The sequence below is a fragment of the Xenopus laevis genome, chromosome 9_10L (assembly GCF_017654675.1).
Source record: "Xenopus laevis strain J_2021 chromosome 9_10L, Xenopus_laevis_v10.1, whole genome shotgun sequence".
Taxonomy (NCBI): domain Eukaryota; kingdom Metazoa; phylum Chordata; class Amphibia; order Anura; family Pipidae; genus Xenopus; species Xenopus laevis.
The window spans coordinates 130,943,372-130,957,191 of record NC_054387.1 but is presented as its reverse complement, the minus strand read 5'-3'; the positions used below and the strand labels follow the sequence as shown (position 1 = coordinate 130,957,191).

At 37.1% G+C, this 13,820-nt stretch overlaps 1 protein-coding gene across 2 annotated transcripts; it reads right to left on the bottom strand.

Annotated features, from left to right (window-relative positions):
- Positions 1-596: 596 nt before the first annotated feature.
- On the bottom strand, positions 597-10,833 carry LOC108703967 (serine protease 27). 2 transcript variants are annotated; one of them, XM_041577123.1, is made up of 7 exons: positions 10,762-10,833; positions 9,150-9,188; positions 7,147-7,312; positions 6,555-6,823; positions 5,378-5,535; positions 3,940-4,172; positions 597-825 (listed from the first exon to the last, which is right to left on the bottom strand). In XM_041577123.1, the coding sequence occupies exons 1-6, from the start codon at positions 10,805-10,807 to the stop codon at positions 3,999-4,001; spliced, it is 852 nt and encodes a 283-aa protein (XP_041433057.1). In that variant the 5' UTR covers positions 10,808-10,833; the 3' UTR covers positions 597-825; positions 3,940-3,998. The 2 variants fall into 2 exon arrangements, with proteins under 2 accessions (XP_041433057.1, XP_018095768.1); XM_018240279.2 differs by having other exon boundaries at positions 597-790.
- Positions 10,834-13,820: the final 2,987 nt, after the last annotated feature.

Here is a 13,820-nt window from a genome sequence, read left to right as displayed (position 1 = left end):
ATTTTTGAATGTGTGCTTATTTGCAATGTGATATAGCACTGATTTCCATTTATCTAACAAATTATCAACATTCTGATCACATGTTTGTGAAGACCACCACAAGTGATTTGCTATGGGTCCAATCCCTTCAGCTATATCTTTACATTTTCATTTCTTGCTTGCAGCTGTAAGTTTCTTTACCAGACTCTTACAGATGTGCCACACATCGAATTGATGATTAATGGTCTCACTTTTAGACAGCATGAAGTTTCTAATGCTCGGATGGCGATCTGTTGCCAATATTTTAATATTCTCCAAAATGTTTTCAATTGCATTTCAAGTTTTTTTTAAAGAGACAGTACTTCGACTATCGAATGGTCGAATGATTTTTAGTTCGAATCATTCAATTCGAAGGTCGAAGCAGCCAATTCGGTGGTCGAAGCAGCCAAAAAAAATCATTCGAAATTCGAAGTTTTAGTTTATTCTATTCCTTCACTCGAACTAAGTAAATGTGCCCCTATATGTCACTTTATAAAATATATTCGGGGAATTAGCATGATATAGTCTATGTATCAATAACTGTATGAGAAAAAACAAAATAAAGTCCAGATTTGTGGTTAAGACTTGTATATTGAGTTATTTAATGATAACATTTCAGGCATAGTATGTGGGGTTACATCCAAACAACATTTCGGATTATTGAGATAATAATAAAGCAGTATGTGTCAAGGCTCTAGAAGAACGTCCTCTCTCTCCAGTCTGGGAGGTATATGGCTACCCAGAGCTCACCACCCCAAATAAGTAGTAACACCTAGGATACAGAAAAAGAGGTTTCATAGGGTCAGTCTATGATAAAAAGCATACAAGATCTTATTTAATATATGTGCTACAAACTATTTCCTATTCCAAATGTTATTATTCAGCACAAACATTGGCACTGCTCCTCTCTGTAACATTAACCAGCCTGGGGTACCATGGGGTGCCATATGCATGCCAGGCACAGAAGGGAGTGGCCTGAGGCTAAGTAGTATAGTACCACATCAAAAGTTTTACTTTACTGCAAATGTGCCTGGCCCAGGACAACTGCAACGGATCCCTGGCACAAGACAGAAGGTGGTGGCCTGGTACTCAATATAATAGCACCTAAGACAGAAGTTGGTGGTCTGGTGCTCAATATAATAGCACCCTAGGCCAGAACATTTTGCACTGAAGGGGGTGGGTATATTGTGGATGGCATGTATATATATCACCCTTCTTTAGGTTCTGAGCCATCCCTTTAGGAGTGACCCCTTTAAAGGAATAGTTCAGTGTGAAAATAAAAACTGGGTAAATAGATCGGCTGTGCAAAATAAAAAATGTTTCTAATATAGTTAGTTAGCCAAAAATATAATATATAAAGGCTGGAGTGAACAGATGTCTAATAAAACAGCCAGAATCCAACTTCCTGCTTTTCAGCTCTATAACTCTGAGTTAGTCAGCGACTTGAAGGGGGGCCACATGGGACATAACTGTTCAGTGAGTTTGTAATTGATCCTTAGCATTCAGCTCAGATTCAAAAGCAACAGATATGACCCATGTGGCCCCCCCTCAAGTCACTGATTGGTTACTGCCTGGTAACCAGGGTAACCTGTGAGTGTAAACCAAGAGAGCTGAAAAGCAGGAAGTAGTGTTCTGACTGACTTGTTATACATAAAATCACTCCAGCCTTTATACATTGCATTTTTGGCTAACTAACTATATTAGAAACATTTTTTATTTTGCACAGCCTATCTATTTACCCAGTTTTTATTTTTACACTGAACAATTCCTTTAAGGCTTTTTGTGGCAACAACTTTTTAGAGAATTATTATACCCCAAAGCTGCAAAAAAGCCTGGAACCAAAAATATGTCATCTCAGGCCTGTCGAGGTCATGTATAGTCAATGGGAGATGTCCCAATCCCAATTTGAAGATATAGTGGTTTGCGCTGGATTTTACCCAATAATTCTAAACATTCTGGGTTTTCATGGGAAAAAAATTGAGCAATATGGGAGAAAAGTCTGAAAAAACGATTTGGGTATTTACTTGATTTTATTTATTGAGTTTTTTCTCTGATCAATTTTTTCGTGTTATTTTAATGATAAATAAGGAAAAATCGGGGATGGGAGTTTGGTCTAGCTTTTTTTTATTGAAACTGAGATAAAATCAGATTTTAGTAAATAACCCCCTTAGTGTTGAGGCTAATGCTGGACATACATATAAAACCCATAGTTTGGGGAAAGGTCATTGAGGTAGGAAGAAAGAGCAACATTAATGAAGAAGTAAATGCAGAAACAAAAGGGTAGTTCTAGCTATTGTTATATAGATAGTTTTATGATTCGATTTCAAACATCACCAAGACAGACACCTAGTTGTGTTGTAAATTACATAAAATAATGTATTTGCATTTCAATTTGCAACACAATAATAGTATCTTTTACATTGAATGCATGGGACCTGTGGTTTTCCTGATGTTTTTTTCTGTATTGATGAGAACCATGTCTTCAAATGGATCTAAATTCAACCATAAAGCTGTCCCACTGCACCCTATAGTACTCATAGAAGGTGGTGACATAATTATAGCTAAGAGAAACCACTGGTGTGAATTTGACTCACCAAAAGCACAATTTTAAAAGCAAAATAATGTACCAATGAGAATATTACTGATCAGAAACGTCATTATAAATGCGAAATAATTGGCCAATGAGAAAGCTGATTTCCAGCACATTAGGTATCTTGCTCTTATCTTACATACAGGGATTATTGTGCCATTTAGGCCCCATTATGACACTGGAATCAGACATGGGGATAAAGGACAGATGTGTTTAGAATACAAGCAAATACAGTATGCTGTAACGTTAATAATATGCTGGGCTTTTTGGTCCCAAAATTGAGTAAGATCCACCTTAAAGCTACTAAAATCAATGAAATTATTTAAAGGTTCATTATGCTATAACTGGGGATTTGCACTAAATATGGCCATACATGGGCTAGCATGTATAATAGCATGCATTTCACTGAGCATTTAGAGCTCCTATGTTCTTTTCAGCCTTTGGCCCAGGTTCAATTCATCAAGAAAAAAGGATTATCACGTGTAAACTCGTGGACGAGATTCAATTTGAGATGAAATTCAATTCAGAAAAACTCATGGTTTATAATGCAAAAACACTATTGAAGTCTACAGTAAAAAAAAAAAAAACCTAGAAATTAACTCGGAGAAAAGTTTTTCTCCTCAAATTGAATCTCGTCCATGTGTTTTTTTACGTGATAAACCACACGATAACTTTTTCTCACTGAATTGAATCTGGCCCATTATGTGGTTATAGAACTCACCAATGATTCTATCATAAGCCAACTCTGTCCAACTCATTATTGGGCTAATTCATTCTCATATATCATATTCAAGGGCCAGATTATATTAAAATGATAATGTCATACTATGAAGCAGCCATAGCCCTAAAGCAAAAGTGGGGTAATAAAAACCCATTTTTAGGGCCACATCCAGTTTGTAGGCCCTCTAGTTGGACAGCCCCATCATAAACCATCATGTCACTTTTTTATTTGCCTTTTTTCTCGTCTAGACAACCACTAGGCCATATCTAATTTCAGTATTATGTTATATTTTTCATAATATCCCATGTATATTACTGTACGTGGGGTAATAAAAACCCATTTTTAGGGCCACATCCAGTTTGTAGGCCCTCTAGTTGGACAGCCCCGTCATAAACCATCATGTCATTTTTTTATTTGCCTTTTTTCTCGTCTAGACAACCACTAGGCTATATCTAATTTCAGTATTATGTTATATTTTTCATAATATCCCATGTATATTACTGTACGTGGCATAATGTAATAGTAATTACTGATATTTCTAAAGAGAAAAGCTGGAGAATAAAAAAACAGAAATAGGATAAAAAAATTTAAATAAATATATACATCTTACCAGAATAGAGACAAGGGGCACCCAGCTCAGTGCCCCAAATGCAGCTCCAGGCATTGATCCTACTCATCTAAACCACTAGAAGCTGCGGTGACGAAAGACTGAATCCAGTCTACATAGGCAGGGATTGAAGTGTAAACTCCGGGATCTTTTCCACAACCAATTCCAAAACTGGTCACTCCAACCAAGTACCACCTCTCATTCTCATAACAAACCAGGGGTCCCCCACCATCACCCTTTTAAGAAAACAAAAACATTTTGATGAAGGCCCTTTGACAAATTCAACAATACAATGTGTATAATTTCAATAATTTTCAGGATAACATGTGCCTTGCAATTGTATTCACAGCATTCCCTATAAAAAAGTTTCCTGATTTGATTCTGCTGGTATCACAAAATCAGTTAAACTGTCAACTTTGGCATTGTTGATCAAAAAGCTTATGGAGCAAAGTGGAAAATAAGAAAAAATGCTGCCCATATGATACTGACTGCTTAATGGAACTCCTAATGGAGATGGAGATATGTCTGTTTGTAGAGTAAACAACAGACTGAGCTGGAGTAGACCATAGTAGATAACAGCACTGAGAGCCAAAATGAGAGAAAAGTTTAGATAGACAGAGAAAGTTTAGACAAATTAAATAAGAAAATGAATCTATTATGTACAAATCAACAGTAAGGCCCAGTCTAAAGTATATAGTACAGTTTTGGTGTCCAGTACCCAATGTATTAAAAGTACAGGGACTGGTGGTCAGGCTAATAAAGAAATGAAGGATCTTGTGGTGCACCCTAGGCCCCAAGCCTTCTTCATAAAAGATATTGGGGGTCATTTATCAACACTGGGCAAAGTTTCCCATGGGCAGTAACCCATGGAAACCAATCCAATTGCTGCATTGATTTTTCTACTAGCAGCTTGTTTTTACTGATTTGCCCAGTGATGATAAATGTGCCCACTGTTTCAGTTTTTTCTTTTTTAATATCTGTAATCTTATCCTTTAAATGTTCAATCTGCAGATTTATTTTATTCCCATTTGGCAAAATAGGGGCTGTGTTCCCAAACAGACAAGAGAAGCCTCTGATTTTGATAAATCAAAGATTTTGTTTAGGACCACTGATAAAACAAATGTTAGTCGTAATTATTCCCTCCTTAATTCAAGCTCAACCTGGGTTGAGCTTAAGAAGTGACCTGCCCTCTAAGGAAACATTAGATATAATGGTAAATATGATGTTAATAGATAATAGTAAAGGCTTCCTGATATAGTTTAACTTTTTAGGTCAACAACCAAAGGACACAAACTTTCCTGATAATGAGCTTTAAAATTTACCACCACCTTTACTACAATTTGACAATACTAAAAATACATTAATTCTTAGACCCCCATATACAAGAAAAAATGTTCTCGATCATGAAGCTAGATGAGGATTTATCCATACTATCACTAACCGTGCAAGAGTCCCTTCCTCCATGGATATCCATTGCACATATCATGTCATCTGTAATGAGAATTCCGTTTTTCTCAGGGCTGTATAATGTCCTGCAATGCTGTACACTTATCAAGCGCAATTCCACCTCTTGTAGAATGATAGGCCTCGGCTTGGTACCTGTAAGAAGAAAATGACCCATTAGAAAATAAACTATTAGAGACCCCGAAACTGTAAAATATCATCTTATGAACGATATTTTGATACACATAAAGTATATGCATGACCTCCTCCTTTAACATTAAATGTGTATGATGCAGCTGCCAAAAGATGCTATCTAACTCTATTGTATTTGACCTTACAATTGTGCTAAGTATACCTCCAGCCACTAGAGGGCTTCAGTATTAAATGTCACTGTTTTCAGCACACAGTCGATAAAGCCTTACCACCACCTTTTGGTCGGTGGAGCTATGACGTGGCAATCTGTGATTGGCTGATCACCAGATTTGGGCAGGAAGTATTAACCCAAACAGCCCTCCCAAAAACCAGTCTGTCTGGGTCAAAACTGGACAGGTAGCAACCCTAAAAGGCACTATATTCATTATGGATTACTGCTCCTGGCCAAACTTAGTGCCCTTTATTACAAAATCTCCTTAATCTTATGTGAATAACACATAGAATACTTAGAATAAAAAACAAACAAAAAAAACAACAGGGACAACAGTAATGATAATCAGAATATATTAAATGACACCTATAAGAGCCGGCACTTAATATGGGGTTAACAATAATATTTTATCAAGTATTTTTTTCTTAGTGAGGGCAGCCATATTGGGGTACACTCATCTCTTATACATAATCATCAAATTTCCCAGCTCACCCAGTGTTCACTTAATCCAATGTCATGCGCATGTGCATATTCTGAAGGCAGAGATTATCCAGCGTTCATATCAATCCCTGCCTAGAGGAATTTACAATCTAAGGTCAGAATCTTGCTGTGTAGTCTACTCAAGAAGGGCAAATAATAATTTCTAAACATGCCATAGATTTAGTGGCTCTAAGATATAATTTACTCTTCCTGAAGCATTAAACCTCCACTGAAATCTCTAGATGGTATCTAAGCATGCTTGTAGGACTATTCTTCTAAGAACAGAAGAATGAAAATGGACACTATAAACTGAAAGGAAGAATATACTTACTATTAAACTGAGTGTCTCCCCAGCCAGTCGCTATACAACTATAGCCAGGCAGAAATTCATTGGAAGGTGTAGGCAGACAGGCTGGAAGAATGACATTTGTGAAGGGCACATCCCGGGCAAGCTCAAGAAGGGCAATGTCAGCTGTTAAATCTGTTCTGTTGTACTTAGGATGTACAATGATCCTTTTCAGTGAAACAGGAACTTCCTCTTTGTTGTTTCCAGTTATTTTGTAGGCCCCGAGGATGACAATAACAGAGGTGGGATTTGAACTAAGAAATAATAAAGACCAGTTAGAACAGTGTGATACTTGTTATGATCCCACTGAAGAAAAAACAGACCTCCCACTGTATTTCTCCATCTGCAATTGTCTGAACAAAGTGAGTATTTACTCAACTCCACACATGATTATACAGATGGTCTTGTCTGACCCTAAATAGCCACGATGGTCCTTGACCTTAAATCCTACATGGGACACCAACTCACTCACATATAGATTTTTATGTATTACAAGGTGGAACCACCCACTATTATTAACTTAGTGGGTCATATCTGTTCCCTCTTTCTTGGGCTACCCAAGCACACACATACTGACCTTTCCAAACAATGAGCTACAGTCACAACAAAGTTGCTGCTGATGAGGGTTCCACCACAATGGCGTTTACCAGGAAGCCACACAATCACTTGCCAAGGATTCTTCCCCTTCATTGTATCCCGCCCTCCGAGAATGCGGCTGCGCGCAACCACAGGTTTCCCACAGACTGTAGCAAGTAGAGAAAGATAAGGTGCATGGTAGATGGAACCTCCTCACCAAAAATGCATGCATGCAAAAAAAAAAGTAAACAGCACGTATGGCGGTAATGTAATTTAGTTGCTTGAGGATGTGTATTTATATGTGCCTGAATATAAAGGGATAAATAGAAAGTCTAAAAATATTCTCGATTTAAAAAAATAAAATAAAAAACAAAAATAAGTGCTTGAAAATAGGCTTGCATATTGTAAATTCAAAGGGATATGCTGAGGATTTTTTCTTACTGGTGAGGCAAAGACCAGCTTGATCCTCTCGCCAAAGGTCAAATAGGTCATGAATCTCAAGTTACTAGCGCCCCTGGACTTGCAAACCCATGGTGGCATGGGTAGTGGGCTGAGTGTATCCTCACTTTATGATTTGATCACTTGCTCTTAATTTTTAAATTCCGGCAGATCAGGGGGGTGTACAAAGTTGCACTATTTTTATAACATTTTTTACACTATTTAAGGATTTGGTGCAATATCTCCTGGCACTAATTTAGAGGGGAGATGTGTGGCCATTAGTCTTCTTCTCCCCCTGAACCCCGGCCAGTGAGGGCGCAATTGATGTTCGGCTTCCACATAGGACCATAGACTCCTGACCCGTTTTACATCTTTGGACAGGAGGGGAATGGAGAAAAGGACCCACCCCCAAGCCTTTGAGCAAAGGTGGGTCTGAAGAACTCTTTTTTTTATCCTGCACTTTGGCTGGATGGCTGATGTTTTTATGGGATTTTTAAGTCAATTTGCACCCTGAGCACTTGTGTCCATGCAACACTTTGCACTGGGTGACCTGAAGCACAACTCGAGATTCAATAATGAGAAAAATAAAGAAATTAAAAACAAAACAGGGCTCCATGCTGAAGATCTACAGGGGATATGAGGCCATTAAGCCCATGCCCCCTTCACTGGGGCAAGCTTCCTAACCAAGGAGGATCTGAAGACTATTTCCCCTGACCAAAGACTTCTTGTTGGGGGATTTGTATAAAGGGAGGGTCTCTTGAGCTAGCCTTGTGGCAAAGGTGGTTCTCAAGACTTTTCCACTGAAGAGCCATCCAGTTCACTTATTTTTTAGAGCAGTTTTTTTGTACGTGGATGAGAACACACTCACCTCATGTGTAACGGTAGTGAAACATTGGCAAGGGCTTTGAACATTAGTGTAATGGTTTTAGTGGTCCATTCAAACATTTTAGTGGTTTTCTACATCCCTGGCTAAGAAGTTGCAGCCTACCAGTGTTGTAGATGTGATTACTGGGGGAATTCATAACAGTAGTGTTGGGCCAAATTTGACATTTAAGTGGAGTAAAATGTGTACTTAAGTTGCTATATTTATTTTACAAAGAAAAGCACACAAAATGAGTTGCACCTAACAGAGTATATGTACTGCACCTAACCCTCTGGGTTGCACCCCAACTCTGAAACTGCATTGTCTGAGTTTGGTGCTGCAGCACACAATGGGGAGATAGGTGGCCTGCATATGGGCATCACTGAAACTTCCCCAATTGCCTAGTATTGTGTTAAGTATGTGTTCTATAGATGGCCTCAGTTTTGTTTCAGTTTGCCCATATAATTGGTAAATGAGCCCTGCAATGTATTTCAAAATAAAGTTATGGTTAAATATAACCAAGGCCTTTACAACCCATGTATTAAAATTAAAAGATATTGTTCTCTTTTATCCTGGAGATATTAAAATTGAATCCAAAATCTGCTTGTGACAATCCTTTCCAACAGTTACATAAAATATATGCTTCAGGTGTATCCACAATGTATGAAGCAAAATGTACATTATATATTATATTACGGGCTTACTTGGCTCATTGTCTTCTTCATCAGCAGATCCATAGATCCCTAAAAATAAAATAAAAATAAGCAGCAAGCCAACAACATTCTACCACTTTCTGATAAAATGTATCTTATATACTGGGGCTAATCCATAACAAGTGTGTCTAAATATATAGAGAATGGGTAAAAATAAAGGTGGTAGCTGTTTTTAATGAAGTAAAATATAGGTATGGGACCTGTTAACCAGAATGCTCAGGACCTGGGGTTTACTAAAATGTATCTCATCTTTTTATTAAACCAAACTCCCATCAATGATTTTAACTTATTTATCAATACAATTTCGAGCAAAAACTCGAATTGTACATTTTTTTTTAATTTGACGCTCAAATTGCTAAATTTTTCAGGTTATCATCTGAAAACCCCAATATTTTTTGATTATCGGACCAAACCCAGTTCAGATCACAATATCTTCAAATTGTAAAAGTGACATCTACCATTGACTTCTACATGACCTTGACAGGTTTTCAGATGGTTGGATTTTCAGGTTCGGAATTTTAGCAGCAGTGGGGTATAATAAATCTTGAAACATTCGAGTGTTTGTTTCCACAAAAAAAATCGAGTTTTCCACCAAAAAACCTCAACCAGAAAATAACCCCCTAAATAAACCCAATTGGCTGGTTAGTTGGGATCAAGTACCAGTCACTTTTTTATCATTACAGAGAAAAAGGAAATTGTTGTTAAAAATTTGGATTGTTTCATTATAATACACAAAAGCCATGAATATATTGTAAATTATATCCTTATAAACGGTGAGTTCTGATGTCATCAGTTATAAATGGTGAGTTCTGACGTCATTTCAGTCACATGACTCACTGAAATTTGTGTATTATAATAAATAAAGTTCCCCCAGTTGCAAAATATGAGGATATTAGAAGTTACCTCGGAGTTCCATGACCTGTATAAAAACAATCGGCCTTCAGCCTTGTGGTTTTATATGGTCATGAAACTCCTCGGTAACTTATAATATCCTTATATTTTACAAGAGGGGGTACTTTATTCACTATATAATACACAAAAGCCATGAATATCTTGTAAATTATATCCTTATAAACGGTGAGTTCTGATGTCATTTCTGTCACGACTCCCTGAAACTTGTGTATTATAATAAAGTACCCCCAGTTGCAAAATATGAGGATGATAGAAGTTATCTCGGAGTTCCATGACCTGTATAAAAACTCTCGGCCTTCGGCCTTGTGTTTTTATATGGTCATGAAACTCCTCGGTAACTTATAATATCCTCATATTTTACAAGAGGGGGTACTTTATTCACTATATAATGGAGTCTATCGGAGATGGTCTTTCTGTAATTCAGAGCTTTCTGAATAACTGGTTTCCAGATAACAGATCCCATAACTGTAATATAGTATGTTTTAGTATAATAGATTTAATGACATAATTTATCTTTAGGACTTCTCCATGCCCTATTAATAAGATCTTTCTTTTGTACCCCTGTTTATGCAATGTACACATTCTTAAAATGAGAACTTAAGGGAAAGAAATCAAATTTTTTAAGCAAAGAGATACCTAAACCTCGTGCTTGTGTCCAGACCTAGGATTTATGGATTATAATAACACTTACCCAAGTTCAGAAGGAGCAGAGCTGTGAACAAATGGAACCAGTTCATGATTATTGTCTGTTCTATGGCCACTGAGTACAGAGACTGGCTATATATTTACTTTATATTGTGGGAGGGTCACCAGACCAGTTTCTTAATTTATACATGAAATCTTCATTAACTACATATAAAACACTCCCAGTCTCTCCTGGTATCAACAGCCCATTATTAAATTCCCCTCTTTTTATAGATGACATTTCTAATTACCAATCTGCCTCTATATTTTCTCTATTAATAACATTGGCATAATTTACCATCTTTATCGGTCTGACTGGTTACATACCGGTACCCATATCTATACTAACTATAGAGTTTAGTATCACAATAGCCTTTGATATTATGTCTGTCCAAAAAAATCATCCAAGCCATTCTTAAAGGCATTTTAACCTGTAGTACAAGTATGGGATCCGTTATCCAGACACCCATTATCCAGAATGCTCCTAATTACGAAAAGGCTGTCTCCATAGACTCCAATACCACATTTTTTTTAAAAATGATTACTTTTTCTCTGTAGTAATAAAACAGTAGCTTGTACTTGATCCCAACTAAAAAATAAGTCATCCTTATTGGAAGCAAAACCAGCCTATTGGGTTTATTAAATATTTACATGATTTTCTAGTAGACTAAGGGGGTTATTTATCAAGGTCCGAATTTATCTCACTATGGGCTGCTACAAACTCCGATCTAAGTCGCTCGGGTTTTTAATGCTTCATTATTATTACATTTTCCCGAAAATTTGCTTTGCGGTAAAAATTCTGATTTTCAAGAATTTTTGGAGGTTTCATACGTTTTTCACGTTTTTTTCTGAATTTTCACCCGAAACCTCAGATTTTTGCCCGAAATCTCCGAAAACTTTGGGGTTTGGCACGAGACCCAGCACAAATCAATAAAATCATTGGGAATTCTCCCATTGACTTATATGCAACCTTGACAGGTCTGAGTGCCGGGATTTCGGATTCGGAATTTTCCAGCCTCTGGGTTTTATAAATTCAGAAAAATACGTGATTTTTTAAAAGCCAGATTTTATAAAAATAATCAGGAATTTTTCATGATTTTTGCATTCAGGGCTTAGTAAAGTATTAAAATCCAAATAACGAAAAATCCTTTATCCGGAAACCCCCAGCTCTCGAGCATTCTGGATAACAGTTCCCATACATGTATATAACAATGTGAGGCTGGATAAAGCTGGGGATTGGTAGGGAGGTTCTGGAGGCTGCAACTCATAATAAAAGGGCAATCTAGGTTGAAAACCTGGGAACAGATGGGATGTATTTTGTTTTTGAATCAAAGAAGTTGATTGGGTAGAGATCAGTTTGTTTACAGATACCAAGAGCATGATATTATTGTGTAATGATGCATTTTAATCCATTGCTGTTATAATTACGGTAATGCTGCATGTTTCACCGGTAATTTTTAATAACATTAATTACCCTTCTCTCTTTTCTCTGTTTTTCTTGATTTTTCTTCAATCACCCAGAGCCGCCTCCTGCTTAATCTTGACTAAAGTTCCTATTCAGTTTTGAGGGAGTTTTCTCCATTGAGGGAGGTGTTGCATGAAGGCACCAGGTATACAGTCAGGAGATTTTAGTTATGGGATTTACAGGAAAAAAAATATCAGATGATTGTGCAGGGCATGTATCTTTCATCAGTCCAGAGATTTAGAAGGGTCTTTGTACAGGTTTTAGGTTCCTCTGTTTCAATCCATGTCTATGTTGCCTGATTTTTGGATTTTGTATGGTTCTGAAACAAAGGCTTACCCAGTTAATATCTACATAGTAACATAGTAAGTTAGGTTGAAAAAAGACACACGTCCATCAAGTTCAACCTTTTATCCTGCCTAACTGCCGGTTGATCCAGAGGAAGGCAAAAAAAACCAGATCGGAAGCCTCTCCAATTTGCCTCAGAGGGGGAAAAAATTCCTTCCTGACTCCAAAATGGCAATGGGACCAGTCCCTGGATCAACTTGTACTATGAGCTATCTCCCATATCCCTGTATTCCATCACTTGCTAAACACCATCCAACCCCTTCTTATACCTATCTAATGTATCAGCCTGTACAACTGATTCAGGGAGACAATTCCACATCTTCACAGCTCTCACTGTAACAAACCCCTTCCCAATATTTAGCTGGAACCTCTTTTCTTCTAATCGGAATGGGTGACCTTGTGTCAGCTGGAAAGACCTACTGGTAAATAAATCATTAGAGAGATTATTATATGATCCCCTTATATATTTATACATAGTTATCATATCTCCCCTTAAGCGCCTCTTCTCCAGCGTGAACATCCCCAATTTGGCCAATCTTTAAGGCTCACTCATTGGAAGAAAAAGATCCCATTGAGTGAGTGAGGACCTTGTGATCTTAATGTGAGCCTGGCAACTAAACAATTAGATCAGATTGAATTGACCTACCAATAATCAGGCAAGGTGACAAAACAAAGAATAATAGTTTGTGCTCTTAGTAGCCATAAGTATATGCGGATAACATGAAAGAAATACCAACCCAATGACCATAATTCAGTTCAGCAAACCCGAAAACTGCAACCTGACCCCAAGTACAATGTGTAATGTGCAACATGCATGTTGCAAAGTTTTTTTACTTAGTTCTTAGCCATAATTCAAGCACAATTGTAGTAACGGAGGGCAATGCACTTGCCTCCAACCTCTCTTGGGTATTCATTATTTTTCATTGCATTCCATTGCTGTTCAATCACCTTTATTTAGAGCTGCCATTAAAAGTTTACTATAATTATCCTTTAGCTTCCTTGTATATTTGCATATATTCTTTTTCTTCTAATGCAAAAATGATCAGTCTATAAGTAATTGTGCATATGCAGAACATTAAATATGTTTGATAATCCAGGTTGAAACACTTTGTTTTCTAATTTTGGATTATATATTGCTGCTTAATATTTATAAGCCCACAAATATGTGTGAAACCTCCAAATTGTAGCTTTAAAAATTATCTCCTCTTTATTCAGCCGCACAGGATGCTCCTTAATGCTTCAATATCTTTTCTTAA

Excerpts from the sequence above, each read along its gene's own strand:
- LOC108703967 (XM_041577123.1), bottom strand. The coding sequence starts at position 10,807 with ATGAACTGGTTCCATTTGTTCACAGCTCTGCTCCTTCTGAACTTGG. Across the intron at positions 5,536-6,554 it reads GGGAGACACTCAGTTTAATA|GTACCAAGCCGAGGCCTATC; the intron begins GTAAGTATATTC and ends TTCTTCTTACAG. Across the intron at positions 4,173-5,377 it reads GAGGAAGGGACTCTTGCACG|GGTGATGGTGGGGGACCCCT; the intron begins GTTAGTGATAGT and ends TTTTCTTAAAAG.